Below are 24,126 nucleotides of genomic sequence, written 5' to 3' on the forward strand. Positions count from 1 at the left end.
AGAATAGGTTTGAGGTTAAAACCTCTCTCTCATCCTATGACCTACAGCACACCGTGTCTACTAAAAATCTTTCTCTGCCATTGTCACTCACGTCTGTCAAGAAGTAGATCCAGATTCTGAAGGCTTACTCTCAAGCACCAAAAGATCTGGCCAAAAATGTCAGCTGTGTATGAAAATCAGGCTCAGTGTTTCACATACCCTTAACAAGTCATTATGTTCAGATCTAATACACTTAGACTACAAAATTTTGTTTAAAGAAATGAATTAAAGGATAACCATTTTGTTTTATGTTCTGAAAACTGCTTCTCTCTGGAGCAGGAGCTTTACAAATTCAGAATTTCATAAGTTTCAGAAGAAAGCATACAGAGACCCTTAAAAAAACAGCAGAACACGCCATAAGTTTTACCATAATTTCTTGTGCCTTTGCTTTTAACCCGTTGGTTAAAATCAATTATTAAAAAAACACACAGCCAAAACAAAAAACATTCCATACTATCTCCTGACCAGAAAAACCTCCTTCTTGCATGGGTGAGCTGATTTAATTATGTCAAATCACTTGAACAAAATCCCATGTTCCGGGAGCAATTCTCTTAGAACCTTTCATTCGCATCCTTCTTTATGCTGTCTTTATTTAATACAGTGAGGTCTGGATCCAAAGATTACTGAAGTCACCCAACTCCATCATTTGTCCTTAATGAGACCTAAAGCCATGCCTCAGTACATTTGTTTGTTTTCAAACCTTGGAAATCTTAATCTGATGGGAGGAGAATTAGACAAACAACCCAAAAACCAACAAGACAGAGGGGCAAGAGGTATATGCTTGATCCAGTGTTTCATTTGCCATTTTTTAGCTTGATGCTGTGAAAAGCACAGTACTTTTTCTGGCTTTTTTTTTAAATCTAGAACCTTATAGAGGATCTGGGTCTGCTATTTAGCTCCTCCTCTGTGTATAGATCCCCCAGTCACCTAAATGAGTATTACAGTAACAGACATGAAATCCAGTAGTTCAGTACCGTATCTGAAATGAAATATGTCTACATTAAAGAAGAGAAAGTCTGATAACTTACTGGATTAGCATATTCTCCTCCCTAATTTGCAGTAAATACTGCATGACTGTCTTGTGACAACGTGACTGTGTACATAGTTTAAACCAGTCATTCATCAAGGTCCTGAATTAGTGAAACATTTCAACACTTGTTTAAACTTGAAGCATATGAGTATCCTCACTGCTGCCCCACTGCTGAGGACCAACTATATTATAAGAAGTTTCCTAAATACAGGCTTTAATGTTTAGCTATAAACAACGTATTTTAAATTTAGGATTATTGGTCTAGTTTGAAACTCACTGAAGTCAGCAATCCTAAAAAATCAGTGTGGTAAAAAACGATCCCACCATAACACTACTTACATCTCAAGTTTTACACGCAGTTAACATTATTAGCATTTTACTTCCTGTTACATTTAAGTACACAAGTAACCACTTGGTAATTCTCAGAGATGTACACACCAAAAGTGCTGTTATCTGTTGTTTGGGTACCTGTCATGTCGTACAATAGGTGTAGGCAGGACACAGGTCAGGAGCCATCCAAACTCAGCCAGCGTGTGCAATAAAGGTCCATAATCTGTTTTAATTTCACACCCCTACATTAATAATTATAAAAAGTAGTAAAGAGACTCTGTACAGGTTTTATTTGCATTTCTACACATAAGTTACAGTGACTCATCTCTTATTTATTATAAAGATAATCCTTTGAGATGACAAACTATTGTTTTGTGGAGGTTCACTATTTCAAACTGAAAACAATTTGAAAAGTTCAAGACTACAGAAGACTAGGAAAACAGAGCTATTAACTTCAGGTACAATCCCTGATTCAGTAACACATTAAAAGCACATCTCACTTGTTAAACTTGTCATGTTGCTAAATCAATACCTAAAACTTCTTGAACACCAGAAGAAGCATCTCAATTGATGTTTTTAGGTTTTTACTTCACATCCAACTAACAAGCATCTCACCTCGCTATATACTTAGTTTTTTGGGGTTTGGTGGTTGGTTTGGTGGTTGCTTTTTTTAAGAAATATACAAGGTCTTAGTTTTATGCCTTTTCACATGTGCAATTGTACTTATCAATGAATATTTCAAAAGTAAGCCCTTAATATCCTCCAACAACGATTACTTTCGGATGTCATTAATTCATACCAATAATCTTATAACATTAAAATACATTAAATAATTTTATTGTTGTATTATGTTATGCTAATACATGTAAATTTATTAATCTTTCATACTTAGTGGTAAAATTTTATTAAGAATATACATCTGAAAGCCATACTCAATTCATTCACTATTGACTTTTTCTTGTTCTGTTTCTACTTTTTGCTATTTTCTTACCCTTTTTAAAAATAGTTCAGCACATTGTCAGTGGAGCTGCACTTGCTGAAACTACGTCTGAATCGGTCTGAAACACATACCTTTAAGAAAAACATTTTCTTTGGTGGTTTTATTTGTCAGTATGAACATTCGTAAATGTCAGGGCTGAATCCCTGCACCATATTTATTTTCTGCATATTGACCAACTGCCACAGGCCTGTCAATTTTCATGACTGAAAGCTTTAGTATAGCTTATGCAGGTGGCTTCAAGAAACCATCCTGAATGTTTACCAGACACTGGTACAGGCATTCTAACAAGAAAACAAAGAAAACTGGAAGTAGGAAATTGCATTGCTAAATCATCACCAATTTACCTCAATGACTGTCCATTGTTCAACAACTATTGCATCATTTCCTTTCCTGTTAGAACCTGGAATCCCAGCACCTTCTTCTTCATAGATAAATAAACCATCTAAAGATTTGGGCAAGTAGTCCCCTGTGAACATAAAGACAAACATAAAGTAAAATGTAAACTACCTTATTGAGATATACATGTGTGTCTTTTCTTCTCATTGAACAGTCCTCTAAAATAAAATGAATTGAGACAGCAAATAAATCTGTGGTTTTTTCTGCGTTTAGTTACAAACTGACTTGCATACTTCATTAAGTTATTATCCAAACCTTTTTTCTATATTTAACGATAAACCATTTCATTTTCTCAAAAGCATGAGCCACTCCCTTGCTTGAATCTGAATTCCAGTTTCCTGTATTCAACGTATCCCCTGCAGCACATGGGCACAAACCCTCTTTATTCAACTTCAGTACTGCATGCCTGACAGTAAGTGTGGCTTTTGGTGTGGTGGGAGAGAACATAAAGATAAAATAAGCATGAAGTGCAAATCCTAGCTACTGTTACTTAAATAAATACATAAATGGCCACAGGAAGAGCCTGAAACAGAAGTAATTGTAGGAAGATTCCTGATGGGAAGGAAGTTTCAGGGAGCAGAACTCCCTGACTCACTTGTCAGAGGCTGACAGTATCCGGTTGGCAAAACTAAAGCTGTGCATCAGATATTGGTTCATTTTCTGTTTTTGCTTCTTCTAAGGGCCACTGGGAAGCCTTTTGTGCAGATACACCTCGCCAGCTATCTTAAACTAAATTTTAACAGTAAAATTAGACAATCTTTAGAATCAGATTTAAATCCTCTCCAATATTGCACAAAGAGATGTAAAGAAATGATTGTTTTTGCCACAGCTTCAGAGAAGGCAGATAAACTTATAGAAAAACAACACCTAGCAAATAAAGAAAACTTATGGAACACAACTGGTCTGGTTTCAAAAACTGACCAGACTGGCACAGAAGTTGTGCTATGTAAACCAGGGATTCCTGTTTTTTGAGCATGCTTGTTCATGCACCATGAAATACAAACTATTTTTTATTATGTTTCGTGTAGCAGATTTATGTAGTTTGAGTTATGATTATTTAGATACTTGCATGCATATGCATCTCTTCCACACATCTGTAGAGATACTGGACATGTTATTTTATTTTTAGATTACACAAATGTGATTGTACATGGAACTGAATACATGGTTTCAGGCACAAACATGAATACCTGCACAGTTCCTAATTCATAAATAATCAATCTTATAAATTCATGGACTTTGGCCTTTCTTCAGTGTTCAGGCCGATACTTAAAATGCATAGTCCACCTACAACATCTTAGAATATTTATTTTTCTATCACTGTTCAAACATGATAGAATAACATCTAAATTTTTAACAGTTACTGACACAAGACACCTCCACTCCATAGTAATTTGAGACAAACCTAATTCATAAAGTGTATCATATCAATGTCACCCCTGTTGAAAAAAACTAAATGTGCAGCCAACTGGTTCACTTGCACATTCTATCAATTACAGGTTTATCTTTGTTAATATCAGTACTAATAAAATAAAAAAGAAAAACAGAAAAGAAAAAAAAAAAGAGAGCACCGTGTGACAGAAAATGATTATGAGAACCTCCAAGGCAGCTACAAGTGGAGGAAACACTACAATGATCCACATGGCTGCTAAAAGAGAACTTACCTGGATTATTTTTATGACTGCGTCCTCTTTCAGCAGCAGAACACAGAGGTTGGTAGTTATTAAGAATCAGTAATGACTTTTTAATTTAATTCTTTTTTATGTTAAAATTTCCTCCTGCCTTAAACTGAGTGTTGCATTTTGATCCCCACAGCAACAGAATTCTGCTGACTCTGCAGAACAACCGTAGAGTCCAAACCAGAGCAGGATTTCTGCAGTTACCTGACTTGTATCTAGTGTTTTTATTTTTAATAAAACAATAGCTAAACTTTGGTCATTTCACGAAAGCTGTATAAAAGGACAGTTACTGCTAAAGAGACCTCACAGTCTAAAAGCAAATAAACAAGAGTGAGGTGAAGATGACTATTAGATGTACATGCATACATACAAGAAGTAATTCTGGTAATGACTGCAAGTGCTTAAAAATTTTTTTCACCAAAAAAGCATTTTAGGTTTCCCCCTGTTGACTTGTCTGGTTACAAAACTCTTCAATGTTCACCTCAAGAACAAACATTTTAGCTTGAGAACTCAGTAGCTAAATTAATTTCTTACTGGAGTTACAGACACTTGATCAGCTGCAGAATTCTATCCACATAGTGAGCTGTGCCTTTGCATATATCCAGTTTAATTCAGCAATGTCCCACCCGGGAGTCTACTGACACATATACCAGTCAAGGGGGGCTGAAACAGAAGGACCAACTGCTACAAAGAGGCAGCATGAAATCCCTACATAAGTCACAACATGAGTATTAAAGATGGGATAGTTACTCACAAAGAAGAGCAGAGAGCTAGACAGGAATGGGAAGACTGCAAAACTGTTGCTGGACAACAGCTGCAAAGATTAGTTTCAACAGCTGCCAAAGACACCCCTCAGTGAGTTGTAACCTATCTCCAGAGAGCTATTTCCCAGCTCTAAAAAATCTGTATTGAAAACCAGAAGTCTGATTTCTCACCTCTCCTCCCCCAAAGGAAACTTTGCTCTTCCACTGACATGAATAGATAGGAATTATAGTTTAAGAGCAAAAAAGATGGCCAATACAAACTGAGCCATTAGATATTTTATGTGCAACAGAAGTAAGTGCCATTTGAGAGGGACTAGCTGCCAAATTTAATCTGAGGCAAATACAGTGATATTCACGCGCTTGCGTTCCTCTGACAATCACTGTATTTATTGCAGAGCTACAGAATGCAGGGATTCACAGTCAAAACTAAGTTACTGAGAACAATTAAAACTGAAGAGTTCTTATCATTTTCGGGGTTTGATTTTTTGATTATCTAACTGCCAAAGATTTTATGGTTTTGATTTTTTTTTTTTTTTTTTTAATTTAAGCCCTTCACTAATCCAGGCCTTGCAATGGGGACGCTGAATGCATATTATTTTAAACCAGAACATAAGGGGCAAAAAGCATTAAATAAAACATATACTAAATATAAAAAAACTACTTGAAACCCCAGTAATTCTATCCTCCTTGTATAATTCGTGTAAGAAGCAGATGTAAAATGATTTATGAAAGCCACTTTAATACATTATTAAGTAAACTACTGCACTTGATAATCAGCCCAAGGATTGCAAAAATCATCTAGGGTCTCCAAAACTTTTCCAACAAACTGTGCAAGACTTTTCTCCACTGCAGCCCTGTGCTTCACTTGCTTACACTGAACTGCCATGAGCAATTCTAAAGGAACACCAACAACTGAAAACAAACAAGTTGTGAACAGATCCAACCAAAGACAAAATATCACATTAGTGAAGTATAAATTTAAAGTTTGGTATGAAACACTGATTACATTAATAAATCCTGAAACTATTAATTATGTTAGACTCTCTTGGCCTGTTTGCCTGACACTAGAGTACTACCATTTTCTTCATATTATTTTCAAGTAATTGCACAACGGGAGCTACATACTATTTTTTGCAACACTTCCAATTTCTGGCTTTCAGACAAACTCAGTTCAAATGGAGATGAATCTCTTAATTACATATTTTCCCAACAACAGTTTTCGAGTTCAAAATACTTTAGCCAATAAATGGCTTCTCCTGTTGTCAGCACTGCCTCACAGCTCTGCCAAAACGCAGGACTTGGGGCTCAGCAGGGTGTGCAGCCCTGGGCCTGGGCCAGCAGCGGCACTGCTGATGTTGGGCTCACGTCTGTTCATCAGGAGGATGAAGGCTAGGAACTCTGACAGAGCTAGTAGGATCTCTCCAGAATAAAAACTGAGATCAAACTGAAACTGGCAGAATGAACAAGGGAATTTGAAAATCCTGTGGCCTGAAGCTCTATCATGGTAACAATCTGTGTGTTAACTGAGTTGACAGATTCCCACAGGAGAGCACAGGAAGCAGGAGGGTCCAGGACAGACCTCTCCCATCTATGGGAAGAGGTCCTAGAGGATCAGCCTACAGTTAAGGGCAAGGACAAAACCAGATTTCTCTGCTCTGCATGTGTCCATCCCTGACCCCAACAATCTGTAGAAAACATCCTGAAACTTCGGGATCAACAGATGAATTTCAGTGCAATCTGGTGTTCTGGAAAGAATTTTAGCCCAGCAAAGACGTGGAGAAAACATGAAGCACAGAAAGTCTGACTTAGGTTTAATGGTACAGTAAGCACAATGAAAACCCAAGGTCTTCTTTTGTCTTATAAGAAATACTCAGAGCGCAGCACAGTATCTACAGGGAGCAGCAGAATATGAACATCAGGGAAACAGGTATCTAATGATCCCCCCCCCTTATATTTTCATTAAAAAATAAAAAAAAAAAAAAAAAAAAAAAAGAACTATAACAAAAGTCTTATTTCATTATAACACTACACTACTTTCCTGCTTTGGAAATCTTCAATTTGATAAAACAAAGCAGAAATTTCAATTATTCAGAGCTATAACTGCCCAGAAAACAAGTCATTCCCTTTTCAGGTATCATATTCTATGAGTATGATTTACAATGACTATCTGAACATGTTTACATATTGCCCTTCACACCAAGAAGCAAAACATGATCTACTTTTTGAAAATAATGTACTTCTATGTAAACAAGTAAAAGTTTCATGATATTCTGGAACAGTACTCACCTTTAGAAGTTTCCCAGTGTACAAAAGAATCAATTAAGGACAACCCTTGTTTATAATAAAATGTGGTTAATTCTAGCCAGTCTGCTTCCAGTGTGCTAATAACTGGCCCCTTTCTTGTTACTTTCATAGACAAAGCACCTTCATGATAGGTCCAGCAGGTAGAATCATCATCAAAAACATTGAAGACTGTATATAGCTTGTCTAAGAAAAGAAAAAGGAAGAAGAATGAATCTCTAGAAGAGTGCTCAAAAAAACCCCAAAAACCAAAACCAACCCCTCTTATTTCAACATGGTTTTCTAATTCTAAGCACCAGTTTTAGAATTGTTTCCTGATGCAACTGTACTCAGCCTGAGCCCCAAACGTACTCAGGATGAGGTTTGAGTGAGGGATGCTCCGAGATATGAGAAAAATGTGAACATATTACAGTTGGGTTGTCACTGGACCTTTTAGGTATATGTAGAGAAAATATACTAGAGTTAAGAAAAGCAGGCTTTGTTTCTGCTACTCATGGAACTTCTGACTACAAATACTTGAAATTACTATAACCGGAAATTAAAGAATTTTCTAAATTTTTAAATATTAGGAACACCTGGTACAGTATTGATTTTTACCATTATTTTCTGAAGATTACTTAATCACTGGTATAGTTAGTTGCTTACTGGGGTCTCCCAACAGTAACTGATAAGCATGAGAGTTAAGCACACAAAGCCTGCATATCCTCAAATGCTTTTTATATCTAGGCATTAATGCACTGCTGTTACAAAAAGAGTAATAAACAAGCATTTATCAGTAACTGAAATTCACAAATCCATAGCACTTTAGAAAACCACTAGTGACAAGTTATAAAGTCCTAGCTATATAGTGTATTCTACAAATACACTCACATGTATGTCACTGCTGTGGAGAAATAACACAAAGCAGTTGCCAAAGTGTTCTCATACTGTCTAATACTTCAACATTTGAACAGCCTAAATCAACACAAACCAACCTCTATGAAGTATTCACACTTAAGAAGCTAGTCTCTTTAGGCTCCAGAAACAGAGGGAGCTTTCCAAAGTAGGATTTGGACTACAAGCAGTCTGAATCCATCCCTGGGAAGACCCCTCTCTCTTTTGAAAAGTGTTACCACACCCACTGCAAGTGACATAAGGTATCTGGAATAAGATAGAGTAAATTCAGAACAAAATTTTGAGCTCTTATCAGTAAGAGCTGACTCCCTTTCTATACAGTTTTATTTTATCACCTCTACAGTTGGCTGTATTAACATAGAAGTGTTTATCCTGACAAGCTTCAATTTCCTTTCCTATATACTAAAGCAAGACCACTTTTAGATTTGTTCTTCAGTAAAAAAATAATCAAGTTTCCTGATACAACTATTCAATTGCTCCTGTGTATCAGAAACTTGCCTCTGCAAACAGTGTATTTATAAATAGTCAAAATTCATATGTTATGATCCGCAAATCTACAACTTGGACACAGTTTGGCATCTTTTGACCAGACCTAAATAGAAATGGCATACTTAAGTGGCAGTACATACCTATGTGCATTTAACACTTGTAAAATTCACATGAGGTTTTTTTTTTTTTTTAAAGTGATGGTTACATACAACACTTACAAAGAAAACTGGTTAAGTTCTCAGAAGTTTTGTCTTATGAACTCCCAATAACTTCACTGAGTATGTGACTAGTATAGAGAAAGCTGGCATTCTTACCAAAGTTTTTTGAAGAACTTTCTGAGAACACTGCATGTAGGGAACGTATTGGTTGCTAATCGACCTGGTCATACCAGTCTGCACAAAGAAAGCTCCTTAACAGAACCAAGAGTTTTCTGCTTTTTACTTACTGGATTCCTATTCTCCTACATATAGCAAACCCACTATTTCAAGCTGTAAGGAACGAGCTAGGCTTTAACAGATCACACTATAAAGGCTCAGCATGTTGTACAAGAACTGCTTTAATTCCACTATTAAAAATAAGAGGGGCATTGATTATCTCAGTGCTTAGTGTCATTATCCTGACAGTCTACACACTGGAAAGGGTGCTTAACTCGTAACAGGAAAGTGAAAAGGTTGCTTTTGAGAGCAGTTAAAACATGTCTGACCCATCAGGGAAGAAGCTATTATGTCAAAATGCAGTCTGACATGAAAGTTTCATGCTACCTGCTTTCTATACAATACCATCTTCTCATGCTTTAGATTACTTCTTATTTTCACCTTTTCTCCCTAGTAAATCAGGAAGTTTTAGTGCTTCAGTAACTGAAGTCACTGTTTCAGGCAATATCTCCCAGAGACTACACTATCTCAGATTCCTCTGCAACTGTCCTACCACAGCATCAGCTTTTTTCAATCATACTTTTCCTTCCTTTACAACTTTTTAATGCTTACTTTTCCCTAGTGTAAATTCATTTTGTAACAATTATGACCTTTGATTTCATAGTCAATGCATTAATTTAAGTGATCTCTTTCAGGATGCTTCTTGAAGGCACGTTAACCAGAAAGAATCCATTATGAACAGATTTGTTGGCTATACGTTGCATGAGCTGGCTAGAAGCACATAAAATTACAGCTCTAGCTGGAAGGTGCTCTCTGTTGTCAGTTTTGACAAAGACAGGAGGATCGGAGTTGTAATATTCTTGGAAATCCATTACATGTTTACAATTTAATATTAAAAGCAATAAACTACACACATTTGGAAAAAGTTTTAAAACAACTGCATCCATCTAAAAAAAGATTTACCACCACATATTTGTTATACATATATAAAGCAAAAAAAAAAAAAGGCTGTTTGCAACACATTTAATATCAGAATTACACTGTGAGTGATTTTTTGTGTTTGTTTGGGTTTTTTCCTTTTTTTTTAAATTGCAAACTAGAATTTTACCTTTATAATACTCCATATGAAAACGGAAATGTCATTTTAATGTATTCTACGTATGTACAGTAGAAGGTAATTATTTTTTCTGTTTTCTCAACAGACAATTTTTTTAGAAATATGTATGCATTTAAGGAAGATACATCTTCCAAAACCAGTAGCTGATACAACAAAACATGCTGTTCTGTTATTTTTTCCAACACATTAACAACAGCTCAATAAAACACCTTATTTCTAGAATAAACAAGCAGCGTTTATTACCGTCTCCTTTTCGTGGTTTAACAGGGTTGACTTCTTTTCCAAACTGGAAATCTGCATCCTGTAACAGACCGCTTTCTCCTTGCATTTCCTCCTCTATCCCACTCTCAGATGAGTGACCACTCAATGTCCCTTCACTCCAGTTTTTATAGTTTTCATCAGAATTTTTTCTTCTGTGTTCCCTGTTTCTTCTGCCCAGTGTTGATTCCAACTCAGAACTTCCATCTGTGCTCGTTCCATTACAGGCTTTAGGTTGAGGAAAATGTTGCGTTATAAACCCCACAAACTTCTTTCCTCTTTTAGCAGCTTCATTAACCTGTATTTACAACAGAATTTTAACTGCAAAGTGATGTTAGAACTGCATGTAACTTAAAAAAGCTTCTATATACATGTTCTGTTAAACTAAACCGCTGATTTTCAAGGAAATAAAGACATAACACTGTACTATAGAAGGGTGGCTTGCCTTTGTACACCGGCCATGTTTCAAAGTAAATGGAAGTCTTCCATCATGTCTTTGGACTCAGGCCAAGAGAGATGGCCAGCACTGGTACTAACTTTAATATATACAAAATCCTTCATTTAGAACAAATCCAAACTATTGTACTTGCTGTGTTGCAGTGATAAACTGTATAGTGGTGCAATAAATAGTATTGTTTCTCTAAACATGTGATACCAGTCATACTAAAATTACTGACCACTAATACTATAGAAATATCTATTTGTCATATATCATGATTCATTATCCCCTGGTTCCCTCAGAGGCTACTCAGCTTCACTATTACCAAGAATAGTGAAGAAGCAGAGAAAGGAAAGCTAGAAGCAAATTAAAAACCCTCTTAACTCTGCTTTCAGCCAGTGGTGGGTCTTTCTCTGCACTGAAGTTTCAAAATGTAACTCTAGAATATGTGCCACCTGTGGGATGTGTCTGTTTTGGAGGGAGGGGATATTTTTTTTTTGCTGGGATAAGGAGTGCTGCCATTTAGGAAGGTGATCCCACTGCCATGTGCAATAAAGACTTTCCAGGAATATACAGAAAACCCAGCCTAGAAAGAAGAAATTGTGCTATTGGCTCTCCTGTGCAATAAAGACTTTTCAGGAATATACAGAAAACCCAGCCTAGAAAGAAGAAATTGCCTGGGAAGTACTTGCCAGTTAACCCACAAACTACTAATCAAGAGTGAATAGCACTCAAATAGCTGATGGTACGTGGTAGTTTAACTGTACTACAATTCCTTTGTAGTACCATGATAAGACTAAAGTATTACTATCTATCATCATTATATATGTACAGCAATGACCCAGTATGCCAATCAACATGATTATACGGAGCTGCTGCTTCTAAGACAACTAAAATAATTTTAAATGTGACAAGGAACATGTGAAAAAAGAGGTAATATGACAATCTTTTTCCTAAAATGCCAAAGTCTTATGGGTTCAGATATTAAAAAAAATTGTTTTATACTGGATTACTGGCTTAGTCTTTTTAAAACACTGGGAGCATTTTAAAAATCAAGTTGTTTTCACATACTACTTCTGTTCTGGATCAGCTTGCAAGACAATCACTTCTATTTTCAAGTGTGTTTTTCCTTTCAATGTTTGTCCAGTATGCTATACAATCAACCTAGCAATATGCATCTAGTATAAATGTGCAATGGAATCTCATTTTACATTTGGAACACCTGAAAATTTCAAAACAAGCCATTTAGAAATTTTAAACAACTCAGATAATTTCAAAGACCATTAAAGATCTCCAATATGCTTATTCCCCTACTCCTTTCCTTGGCATCTAATGTAAAGGATATCACTGTTATTACAAGAGTTAAAGTAATTTCCTGTTTCGGTAAGTCTTCAATTTTGCAGAGGAAGTTAAACACAAGAAGAACTAGAACTAGAGCTGGCATTCCAGTGGAAGTTTAGTTTTCTTTAACTATACAGTATTTTTAAAAGCCATGTCAAGTGTTTAATACAAATCACTGCATATTTTGTTTTTCTGTTAAAGAATGAAAAAATCTCTTAGAAATTGAATATATTAATGTTCATTAGAAATACCTTACTTAATCCAGAACAACTTAAAACTTCAGATTTTTTTTAATATATAAATTCTGTAAAAAGCTATCACATAAGCATTTTATAAAGACTGACTGAGAGTTTGGGCCTGATTCTGCTTTCAGTGGTGTAAGTGGCCAGTCTTCCAAAGCTTTACAGGGCTTGGTAAAAAGTCCTAAATTAGAAAATGCAACTAGTGAAGAAAAATAACTCATTTTGCATCAAGAAAAGACTCTGTAGCTGCAATAAAATAAGGTTGCAACTAAAAATAATAATAAAAAAAACCCAAACAAAAAACCCACCCAAAACCCCCATCAACCACTAAATATATGTATGTTAGAAATAAAAGTCTGAAGAGAAGTTTGAAAAAAGCCTCCATTACCTTTTCTAACAGTTCTTTCACTACTTCGTTTGTCAGTGTTTCATACATTAAAGGACATTCCTCAATCACCAGCCTGGGGTGCCTTTGTCCTCTGGGTGCTGCGTGCTTCTGGCTAGAGCACAGAAAGAAAGCAGTCTTTGTCAGTAGTTTGCTGCTAACTTGGGAAAGTGCTTGCATATAGAATTCTTTTCTTTTGGAAGAGTTATGAATGAAATCCTGACAATGCTTCTTCATACTTCTACTTAGAAGTCTGCAGTTTTTGGTGGTTTGTTCTGTTTCTTACACAAAATGTAAGGCAGGTACGGTATATTGCAAAGTCAGGGTAAGAATGTTAATATTTAACAGGAATTTCATCTGAAGATAGGCATCTTTTGGAACCTGAGCTTTACTGACAAGCAGTCCTGCTGTTGTAATAAATAAACCCAAAAATCTCTGATAATGCAAAAAAGACAAATTTAAGCTATAAAAGTAGCAAGTACAAAACAAATTCAATTTTGTAGAAAACACTATGAAAAGAAATGGTACTTTTACACTGTTAACATGGTGCTGTTCAGTTTTTGTAACTAAAGCAGAGTTGCAGCTATTGTATGAAATACAGTGCAGATAAATACTGAAACATAATGCAGTAACAATTATTTGGGGTAACATTTATGTTTAAATCACTCAGATTTGAGAATCTAGTAAGCTTTAGCTTTTATTTTAAGTTAAAGAATAGTATTCATCATGTTTATCCAAAGCCAGTTAGGTTATTAGTCAAACAATATCTGGTGTGTATCAATAATGGATTTGATGTTTTCTTCACACAATCTTTTGCTTTAGAGTGAAACATCAATGAGAGGCACTCAAATATAAAAGGTTACTTTCCAGATAGTAGTCTGAGAAGGTGTATTTGCCTATAGGAAAACTGACATAGGTACAATATGGCACCTGCAGAGGAAACTGGGAACGCACACCCAACAGTTTCACATGTAGGCTATAGGGTCTCATCCTTCACCTGTTCAAGGGCCTAGAGGTTCAAACCACAACTTCATAAAGATCCCACATCTACATGGACGAGGTGAGTTGGGGGAGCCATGTGCTAGCAGGGTCAGCTCTTAGAAGTCTCAGCTCCAGAGAACAATTATTCTGCTTTTCTTACTCAAGCATCTGCTCACATGGGCAACATTCACCTTGTTTGCAGATGAATTTATAAAGGTAAGTTTTATGAGCAGCAAATACCACAGACAATGCTTGTTAAGCAAAGCATTTGAGAAGCTCTCTCAAATGAAAGCAAGTTTTACTGGAACATCACTGGAGTGGCAGGGGTAACCTTCCAACTCATACCCTTTCAGTCTTCCAAGAGAAGAAAATGAAAGAAGCTTTGTTTATCACATTAGGACTTGGGAGAGAAGGGGACACCTGACAACTTTTAACACAGTAAGAAATCAAGTTATTCAAAATAAGAACAAAAGATTATCTTTCTGAATTCAAAGGAACTAACAGTAAAATTTCTTCATACATTTTCTTTATAATCACATGGTGATTACAATGCAGTGAAAACTGGAGTAATACACAAAGACTATGGAGCTAGAACATAAACACAAACTCCTCTGTGTCAAAACCAAACTTTTGTATGCCTCCCAATCACAGAATGATTATTTCCTTCTTATTAAGAAAGAAAAATAAACTCTCCAACAAACTAATCCACACTTCACAGGTCATTTTTCCTGAATAATGCTCTTACGGGAAAAGTGAAAACACAAGTTTTGAAAACAGACATGAGAGAATTTAAATCAGCTTATTACTCTCCTGTGTTTTGTTTAATCTTGTATTTGCTGCAGGTTCTAAGACAGATAACACTATTATAAACATGTATGAAAAATAAAAGGGTAAACTAACAATTTACCTCCCCACAAATAAGCAACTTTGGGGGTTTTGTTTGGACGTTTACTAAGGCAAAATAAACATTAGCCTATTGTATGCTTAGTGTTAATCAAAAAAACATGACTAATTTGTTCACCTTTCTAGACAAGGAACACTTACCTGATTCTCTGAGGTGTTCATTTCAAGTTGATAATAAATTATGCACATTAAGCAATCCACTTACAAATGGCTTAACTGGAATACACCGATCCATTTATTATTTATTTCACTGTTACCTTAATTTCAATCGTGAAAGTACCACTCGATACATATGACTGGCAGGGAAACTCCTTCTGCGTCCAATTGGCAGCATAATAGGATGAACAGCTCCTACAACATATCCTTTGCTGTAATATTCTTCCACCTTATATGCTATATCCAACACAGAACTGATCTTGATAACTTCTGGATTAGAGGAGGCTAAAAGCATTAAAAGCAGAAGAGAAGCACATTATACTTTTTATGTCCTTATACTTTTTGGTGAGTTCCTTTTATATGAAACCACACAATCTAGCCCAAGGCATTTACTTGATATGAATCTTCAGTTTGCCTAAATCTTTTATTCTAATAAAGTGAATTAGAATTCTGCTGGTTCATGAGTGATGTGTTCTGTAAAACATCAATCTCTATACTGCTTTCCCACTATAAAATGGGGATAATACTGCTACATATATACACACACATTAGAGCGGACTTTTAAAAAACCCAAAAGCCTAGTAATTAATGTTTTACAACACTCAAATGCTTTTAAATACCAACTTTTATTAAAGGGAAAAAGGAATGGACGCCTACTTTGCTTGTCACCAAGAACTTAACTCAGAAAAGCTATCAAGAGAAACCAGAATAATGTGTACCATGGGAAATACACACCACCAAAAAGTATCACTAATATATATAGGCAGTTCATTGCTGATAACTAGCAAACTCAACCTATTAATGTAAAATTCACAATTCTCAGTCATAGAGACTGGGTTGTTGCACTGTCTTGTGATACTCTGACTTTTTTTTAAGTAGACAGTACATCACAGCCCCTCCTTTCATAAACAGATAGTATTTTGCCCTTAGTAACACCTCCATCCCATGATTCTCTCATAGTGAATCCAGGAGACATTAAATATGTGTTGATGAAATAACTGCTCTACAGCCCACAAGCCAAAAAAAGCAGGAATGTATGCAACCTGATCATCACTACATTGATTTTGCAAGTGTCAACCATTTTTCATTAAGAAAATTTCCTTCCTGATACACTGTCAACAGGTAGCCAAAATACTTTTACAAATAACAGAACTACAGCTAACTTGCTACCTGTATAACAAGCTTCAGATGCATGATATTGAAGATGACAGCAAAACAGCTACTTCATACATATTCATATTCAGAGTGAAAAGAACTTCATAGCATGTTATCCTAGTGTGCTGCATCAATATTCCTTCTTTTCCCTAACAGAGTTGTAGAAAAGGCATATGCTTTCTGCTTGAGTGACAGTATTTAAACTGCCCCTACTTTGTGGTAAAACTGACCTAAAAAAAATAACAGTTGTTTTTGTAACTGAGATATGCCTCATGATTAAGACCATAGAATACAATCCTTGACAAGCATTTAAAATTACACTTCAGAGTCCACTGCTCCCCTTCATTTGTACTACTAAATTCCACCAAAGACTTGATGTCATTTAAAAATTAAAAAAAAAAAAAATTAAAAGCCCAACATATTCCCCACAGTACTTTAACCAATCCCCATGTTTCATAAGCAAACAGACCTCAAACGCCTCCAAGACAGTATATACACCATTTTTTCCCCCCTGTATTCATCATCTTACCTCTAAGAAGTAAAGATGCCAAACAAAAATATTTTAAGGTCAAATGCACACACACAGCTAGAACCATTCAACAGAAAGATACCTGTGTTTACAAATCCCACTGCTTACAGTTAGAAACCTAAAAAAGTTAAGCAGCTATCTGAAACTGATCTCACTGTTCGTTAGTATTCATGATTTACAGTACATCACTGAAGCTAAACACTTTTGAATATCAGACTAAACGGGAGAAAAATAAATCTTTACTGCTGTACTGATAGGTTATTAAAATACAAGAGACAGACCTTTAGTTGCACTTATTTGATGTACTTAGAAGTCACAACCATCTTTACAAGAAATCCTTTACACAACACTTCCAGAAACTTGTTACTTTAAAACACAGCAAAACTATCCAGAACACAGGCTATTTAAGAACAATAAATGTTCTTCAGTCTAAAAGAAAAATTTAAAAAATTAAAGTTTTATTATCCTTTCTATTATCAGCAGATTAGTAGGCAATTCATGTCTGCATTAGGCAGCCTAGCTTTATTTCCAGTACATTACCACTACTTCTCAAAGTTGTTTCTACAAAAGGAACGTGCCAATGAGAAACTATTTGTGTAAATAAGCAGAACACAGTTGGATGTCAAGTACTACAACTCAGTAGGATGTAGCTTCTCTTAGTATCTTGCTTTTCAATGAATAGAATGATGTATTTAAAATGAAATTACTACAGTCCTTTAATTTAGAGTTAAAACTAACCAGAGGCCAAGTTTTATTTATGAAAAAGTTTCTGAAAACGTATCAAGATATACACTTACTCTTTCTCCCTTTATCAAACCCTCCTAGCAACTGCTTTTATTTCAAATCCTTGTTATTAAGAATTTCCAGTAGATTGGGTTGTTATAAAACGCAAGTTACTACAAAGTGACTGCAAAACTGAGCTGTCTGTTTTCAGAGGGCAGCCATCTGGGCTTGTTTATGTTTTCAACTTGTGTGGAACAGGGAGCTGCTCTGTTAGAGACGGGACACCCTCGGGAAGGAAGTATCCCACAGAGCACTGTCTGCCTCTAGCTATGCATACAAATTTTGTTTCGTTTTGGTCATGATTTCAAAAGACTATTCAACAACTACAAGTAAAGCATTTGGGGAAAAAAACAGGAAGAAGAAACTGTAAGACTCTTACTAAAATATCTACCAAGAGACTGTGGTGAGCATAAGAGGAGAAACTACTTCTGGTACACAACTAAAACTGTTACTTCTGCATAAAGTAACAAGGACAATGACAGCCTGTTTTTGGAAGTTGAGCGCATTTTAAAAAACTGTTACTCAGTTAATGCTCAGGCACAGTTTATTTTCTGAACCGTCACACGGAATTCAAACAACCATTATTCAAAGTGAGTACGGATGGCAGTATCTGACTCACAGGAAACTAGGAAAGTCTCTAACAGTTTTTAGCCAGCTTCCTTAACAAGGACAGTTGTGTAATTTGGAGGGTTTGGTTGTTAAAAATACTTCAGTAGTTTCCACTGTAATTTTATCTAAGTGAGAACCTTCGTCATGATTTGTTTCAAAATAAAAGTCTTACGTTTTGGCTAGCTTTGATAAAAGTATCTAAGCTATTCTATCTTGTTTGACTTACAGTAAAAGTTAAACCCTCTTCCTTGCTTTCTTATAATAGTAAACATAAAACATAAAAAGATACCTTCTAAAGTAAAATCCAGCAATACATATTCATAAGCAGAATCCATCTTTGTTTCAACTTGTGGTCTCTTCAATGTAGAAAAGATTTTTCCAGGGCTGCTATCATCTGGGTCTTCCAGCTTTCTCAGTCCGCACCCCATAGCGAAATCTGCAAATGATTAAATCGCAGCAAAAGGTGGAGGGAGCAACAAGATCTGTTGCTCTCACTACAAGGGGGAAAAAAAAAAAGAGTGACCAAATAATTCCCTTTGATTTTGTCTTCTATTAGGCGTACATCCAAATACAGAAAAAGTCCAGTTCCCAAATCAAAAAGCAAAGGTACTTTCCATTCATTTTTTATACAGAAATAGCAAGCCCATGACGATTTCAAGCTACAAACTTGGTAAGAATAGTCTTGATTTAGCAGCAATGTTAGAGCTGCTACAAACTAGCAGAGATTTTCCATGCCACGTCAATTTACAGCCAGCCCCCTATCAGTGCGCTCTTGCAGAGGACACCAATAGTGCTTTGTTTGTCCTTCTAGACTGACGGGGTGAGGGGGGGCAGTAGTGGGGGAGAAGAACTGAAAAAGAAAGTTAAGACAGAAACTTGTCTGTTGTTACTTACCTCCAGAAGTTCTACTCAACTGCAGCAGAAAGTCGGGGGAGGGAAAAAGCAAGTTAGTCAGAATGAAAGAATGAGAAAAGAGCCTCAACACGGTTGGAGACGAAAATCATTTCCAGAAAGGAAGTCAGCTTCAAGAGGAAATTGCTTCTGGCATCTCAAAGGGTGGAAAAGTAAATGAAAAGCAGTTTAGTCCTTATTTCAGATTTCAAAGTTTGGTTTCTATTTCCTTTCCACAGGAACTTTCTTCCAGAGGAAAAAAAAACAAACAAAACAACAACAACACAAAACATGAACATAGTGTAATATATTGTAATAATGTAAAAATATGTAGTAAATAAATTTATTGTCTAGAAAATCAGTAAGAATCCACAATGCTAAAAATCAATGTACATAATTAGTTTTGATAAACACCAAAAAGTTACACTGAAATATTACTCATTTCAAATCATAGACTTTTTCAATATTATATATTAATATAGTCACAAGACTTCGTTCCCCACTTTTTCATGGGTATTGAACAACTGAAATCCTCTTGTGCTGTCAGGCTGACCTCAGCACAGCCACAGACTCACACCACCGTTTCCTAAATATATTTTTCTTTTAAGTCCTAAAAGTTCAGTAAAAATGTAAGGGTTCTCTTTACTCTTACAGTAACTACTGAAGTCACTTGTAATTGTGTTACACTTGATGTAGGTTAGGAATGCAGACTATACCTCCTTTAAAATCCACATTACAGTTTGGAGTTACTTAACTTTATAAGAATTTAAAAGTCATTGAGTGCATAGCCTGGGACTGAAGTAATAATTATTGCATACAGTGTTTAAGACAAGCTCCCAGGTGCTGAAACCAAGAAGAGAAGAAATTCCTCAATGTTCTCTTTATGATTAAAACCTAGGAAAACATACCAAATATGCAGAACTCTTCAGCTTCCTGCATGTCTGCTTACACAGACATCACTCCCAAATGCTATCCCCTCCCCCATAAAGGTCATCCCCAAATTGTTGCTATACCAGACATATATGTAAACTGTCCACTCAATCTTGAGAATCCTGCTGCTTCATTCCACACAGTCCTTAGGATCCACTGGAACCACTTGTATAAAGCCATGGCATGACTAAATTACAGCTTTCTGCAGCCCTAATCCAGTTGCTGGCTGGTTGCCTTTTTTCTTCTTATTTAACTCAAGATAGTAAGATTTTTAACAAGTCCAGAATACTGTATTTTGAACTCTTTGTGATAAAGCTTAAACCATATTTCACCTCTCTCACCAAGATAGTTTGCTTATACCATTTAAAAAAAAAAAAGTCCTATGACACCAACACAGAAGCATTGTTACGGATAAAACCAATGGTCCTTATTTTGGGTAACCCCTAGATTAGTGAAGTAGTTATAAGCTTCCAAGTTGGAAGTCAGTCAACAGTTGCCACTGCAGACTTGACTTAGAAGTCACTAGACAGGACAAATGAAACCAGAGATCCCACATGTCAGGATAAATAAAACAAAACTAACCAAGAACTACAGCAGTATCCCCCACAGGAGTTCAGAATTACATCAAAGCACCTGAATGACTCAGGAAAGGAACAGGATTGTACCACTACTTAATTCAAGAGCTGCTTAAGGAAGTGTCTGAATGGCTATAGTATCCTATTGCAAAGTGGGTATGAACTACAAAACAGTCCATTTCCAGTGACCCAAAAGGTTCTGGGAACTGGTGTCAGAGAAGAACAGATCCCTAAACTACACTGTGATTCACCAAGGTAGGGAAGTCACAGCAACCCTCATTGAAAGAGCATGCGACTCATTCATTGAAGCTTGACATAAGCTTTAGACTTTTAAAAAGGCAAACAGATAGCTAAACAATGGACCAATTAATCTAAAGGAACTACACTTCTGTGGAAGGCTTCCAGGATCTCCTTATGGTTTTTGTTCTGTTGCAATGGCAAAATGATACAAAAATAGCAAAAAAGACTGGCGCACCAACAGGAGCACGTGTCCAGCAAGGGACTATCAACTGTCTTCTAGCAGTGCAGGATGAGAGGCAGCAGCAGTTCTGCACAGCAGTTTTGACCAGAAAGCGAGACCAAGCCTTGCCATCTACCCACACCTCAGGGTTGTTCATGTCCCTTTGTTGCCTGCTGTCAGTGTCATGGGAGGTTTGACAACATTTGTGTGGGAGGCATTTTTGCCTTTGTTACATTACTAAACTTACTGAATATGCAAGGACATCATCTGATGGTTGAAACTCATGTTTTGAAATGTATGTTCTTCTGTTCCTGTCTCTGTACCCACTAGTAACGTTACTGACATCCAAGGCAGGCTCTGTCTGTAGCGTAGGTGCCAAATAAAATGGGTGTCAGTAGCCCTTTTAGGTGAAACTTCTCTTGCTAGAATTAGAAAGACAACATTTTGATTTTGGAACACCTGTGATAAGGTAACTTGAATACAAAGCCTATTTACAACAACGCCTTCTCTTCTCCAAAACCAAGTATGACCTGCATAAACCATTTATTCAAATAATACAGTTTAAACTTTGCCTCCCCCAATATCTTAAAAAGATCAAGAATGGGAGATAGTACTTCACAGTAATATGTTCTTTTTTCACATCGTTTGAGCTTCCTGTTGATTGAAATTACAAAATGTAAAGAAAATTATGAAAACAGGGCTAGTACACAGAAAATTTTCCTTGTCTGTGTATGCACAATGTCAAAATAATAGCTAGAAATAATAAACAAAAACTTAGGGAAATTTACTTACAAGCATTTAATTTTTAATAGATGACAAAACCCAAGAAGGATCATAAACCACTGGATTTGGAATTCAGAGAGCCAGCTATTCCATAGCAAACATTTCCTTAAAGACATCTCTCTTTCAGATTATGATATAGGCTAGTATGTTAAAAGCACAAGGAATCATACTGCTTTACTGCTACATTAACTTCAAAAAACTTCAAAAGAAGCAGTATTTAATTTTAAAATACATATCAAGGACTTTGCAAGAAAAGGCTGTAAAATTTTTACGCAGTATTGCAATCAAGACAAATAAGTCCTGTTCATTCACATAATTTAAACTGTCTCAAGTTCCTGAGAGGAGAACATTCACACTTTCCAGCCTGTTAGGACTACCACTGGGATAAAAGCATCAGTGGTGGCACGCCTGTGAGAAGGTTATTCACTCAAAGCATTTTCACTGATGTACTCGGAATACATTCACTATTACAAGCTGCACACCCTTTCAAGATCCATTCCTGTTCTCAAGGTTAAAGAGTAGTGAGCATTAGAAATACAAATACCTTAAAACTGTAGCAATTACCTAAAGAACAAGTTATTGCTATTTATAAAGATTTCACTAGAACCAAAACTGACTCAACTAACAAGAAACAGAAGGGATAACTCTTAGTTCCTCTGACAAAGTCTGAATATAAAGTAACATTTGGACCAAACATTCCACTTGGGATAATAACCATCCATGTTTGCAGCTTACAAAACCATGCCAGAGCACCACTTAAAAAAAAAGTCAGCATTATCTGCTACAGATCAGTCATTACTGACAGAACACTTTTAACAGAAGGCAGGCAATAGTGAGATACACGCCAAATTAGTCAGATTTCTCCAGAACCTGGTTATCTGAACAGCTATAGGACTAAAAACCAATGCATTAAAAACCCTAAATATTAATCATTTCAAATTGCAACACTTCTGAACTTCACAGTTCCTCTCTGAAATTCTTTTTAGTCTTACTTCCTTTGTTTTATGACTCAAGGCAAATGTAAGGTTTTTACTTGAAAGAAGACAATGACAGAAAAAGCAAAAAAAACCCATCAGAAAAATGCTGAAACTAAATTGTCAAATATTTTTCACATCCCCATCGCTAAGAACTACCAATTTAACAACCCCCCCACCCCATTTAGTTATTTTTCTGTAGAATGATTTGATTAAAACTGTTTTGTCCATACTTTATTTAAAAATGTTAAGAAAATAACAGTGTTCCATTCCGAGGGGTCCTTGGTTTGGCAACTTTTAAAGTGATTTTTTCTTTGCCTCAGTTCCGCCCCCCCCCCACCTTGAAGGAACAATCTTGTGAATGTAACAGGAACAGTCGTCTTCGACATGTTAACTTGAGCAGAAAAGCCAGCTTTCCTGCAATAGTGTATATCTTGATGGTCTAAAAATAATTAGAGAGATAACAATAGCTTGTTTTAATGACTGCAAGAAGTGTAGTTTAATGATAAAAGTTCATTTAATTTTTAATATTTTTTCTAAACCTGTATTTAAGTTACTCATCAATGCTACAATTAGACAAAAATCACAATGCAAACAGCAGCTCGGGAACAATTTGAATCAAACTTTTAGTTACCAACCTAGAACTTTACTAGAAGTGACAAACTACAGAAACCTATTATTGCTGTGTTACAAGTAGTTTCAACAGAAAGAGCTTTTGATTTATAAAATCCCTAACAGTTCTCTACAAATTTATTAAGCTTTTATCTACCCATCACATCCACAGTATCTCACTTATCAAAGCTGCAGTAACTAGATAACTTATCTATAATACAGTATCAAATAACACAGCCATGAAATCAACAAAAATCACATACTTTAGAATGAAACTGTATGTTCTAGTTTATCTGATTGAAAACAACTAGAAACATTATGAACAGTATACAAGTAGTCTGCAGCTCCACCGAGAGGTACAAAGTGACCACGTGAGGTCCTCAAAATTACAGTTTCAATACTTTAAATTATTTGTGACTCAAAGCCTAAGGCAGCCTTACAAGACCTCTGCTTTCCCATTACATGTTAGCTACATTATTAACATTGTTAAAACGAGAACTATGTAGTACTGTTCTGCTTTTGATATTTCTATTTGGATTTTCTATGTAACAGCTTATAAGGATTTGCGTATAGGATTGCACACGTCTATCAAGACACTGGCATTGTATTTTTGGATCCTTAAAATACTGATTTAAGCTGTGTATTTTTCACTTAAATATGAAGGAACTTTCATACCAGGTGAAATGAAACTACCTTAGTATTTCAAC

The 24,126-nt window shown here is 35.9% G+C and overlaps 1 protein-coding gene across 3 annotated transcripts in view; it reads right to left on the reverse strand.

Annotated features, from left to right (window-relative positions):
* Positions 1-19,173, reverse strand: part of RFTN2 (raftlin family member 2) — a 28,410-nt gene extending 9,237 nt beyond the window's left edge. The window contains exons 1-8 of one of the 3 annotated variants that reach the window (XM_029083891.1): positions 19,089-19,173; positions 18,484-18,630; positions 15,220-15,403; positions 13,082-13,193; positions 10,657-10,969; positions 7,525-7,725; positions 2,744-2,865; positions 1,538-1,641 (exon numbers count right to left, since the gene is read on the reverse strand). In XM_029083891.1, the coding sequence (XP_028939724.1) occupies positions 1,538-1,641; positions 2,744-2,865; positions 7,525-7,725; positions 10,657-10,969; positions 13,082-13,193; positions 15,220-15,403; positions 18,484-18,622 (1,175 nt within the window). In that variant the 5' untranslated portion in view covers positions 18,623-18,630; positions 19,089-19,173. Of the gene's footprint in view, positions 1-1,537; positions 1,642-2,743; positions 2,866-7,524; positions 7,726-10,647; positions 10,970-13,081; positions 13,194-15,219; positions 15,404-18,483; positions 18,999-19,088 lie in introns of those variants that run through there. The other 2 variants (XM_010163466.1, XM_010163465.1) reach the window with 2 other exon arrangements.
* Positions 19,174-24,126: the final 4,953 nt, after the last annotated feature.

This window comes from Antrostomus carolinensis, unplaced genomic scaffold, assembly GCF_000700745.2.
Source record: "Antrostomus carolinensis isolate BGI_N321 unplaced genomic scaffold, ASM70074v2 scaffold6262, whole genome shotgun sequence".
NCBI lineage: Eukaryota > Metazoa > Chordata > Aves > Caprimulgiformes > Caprimulgidae > Antrostomus > Antrostomus carolinensis.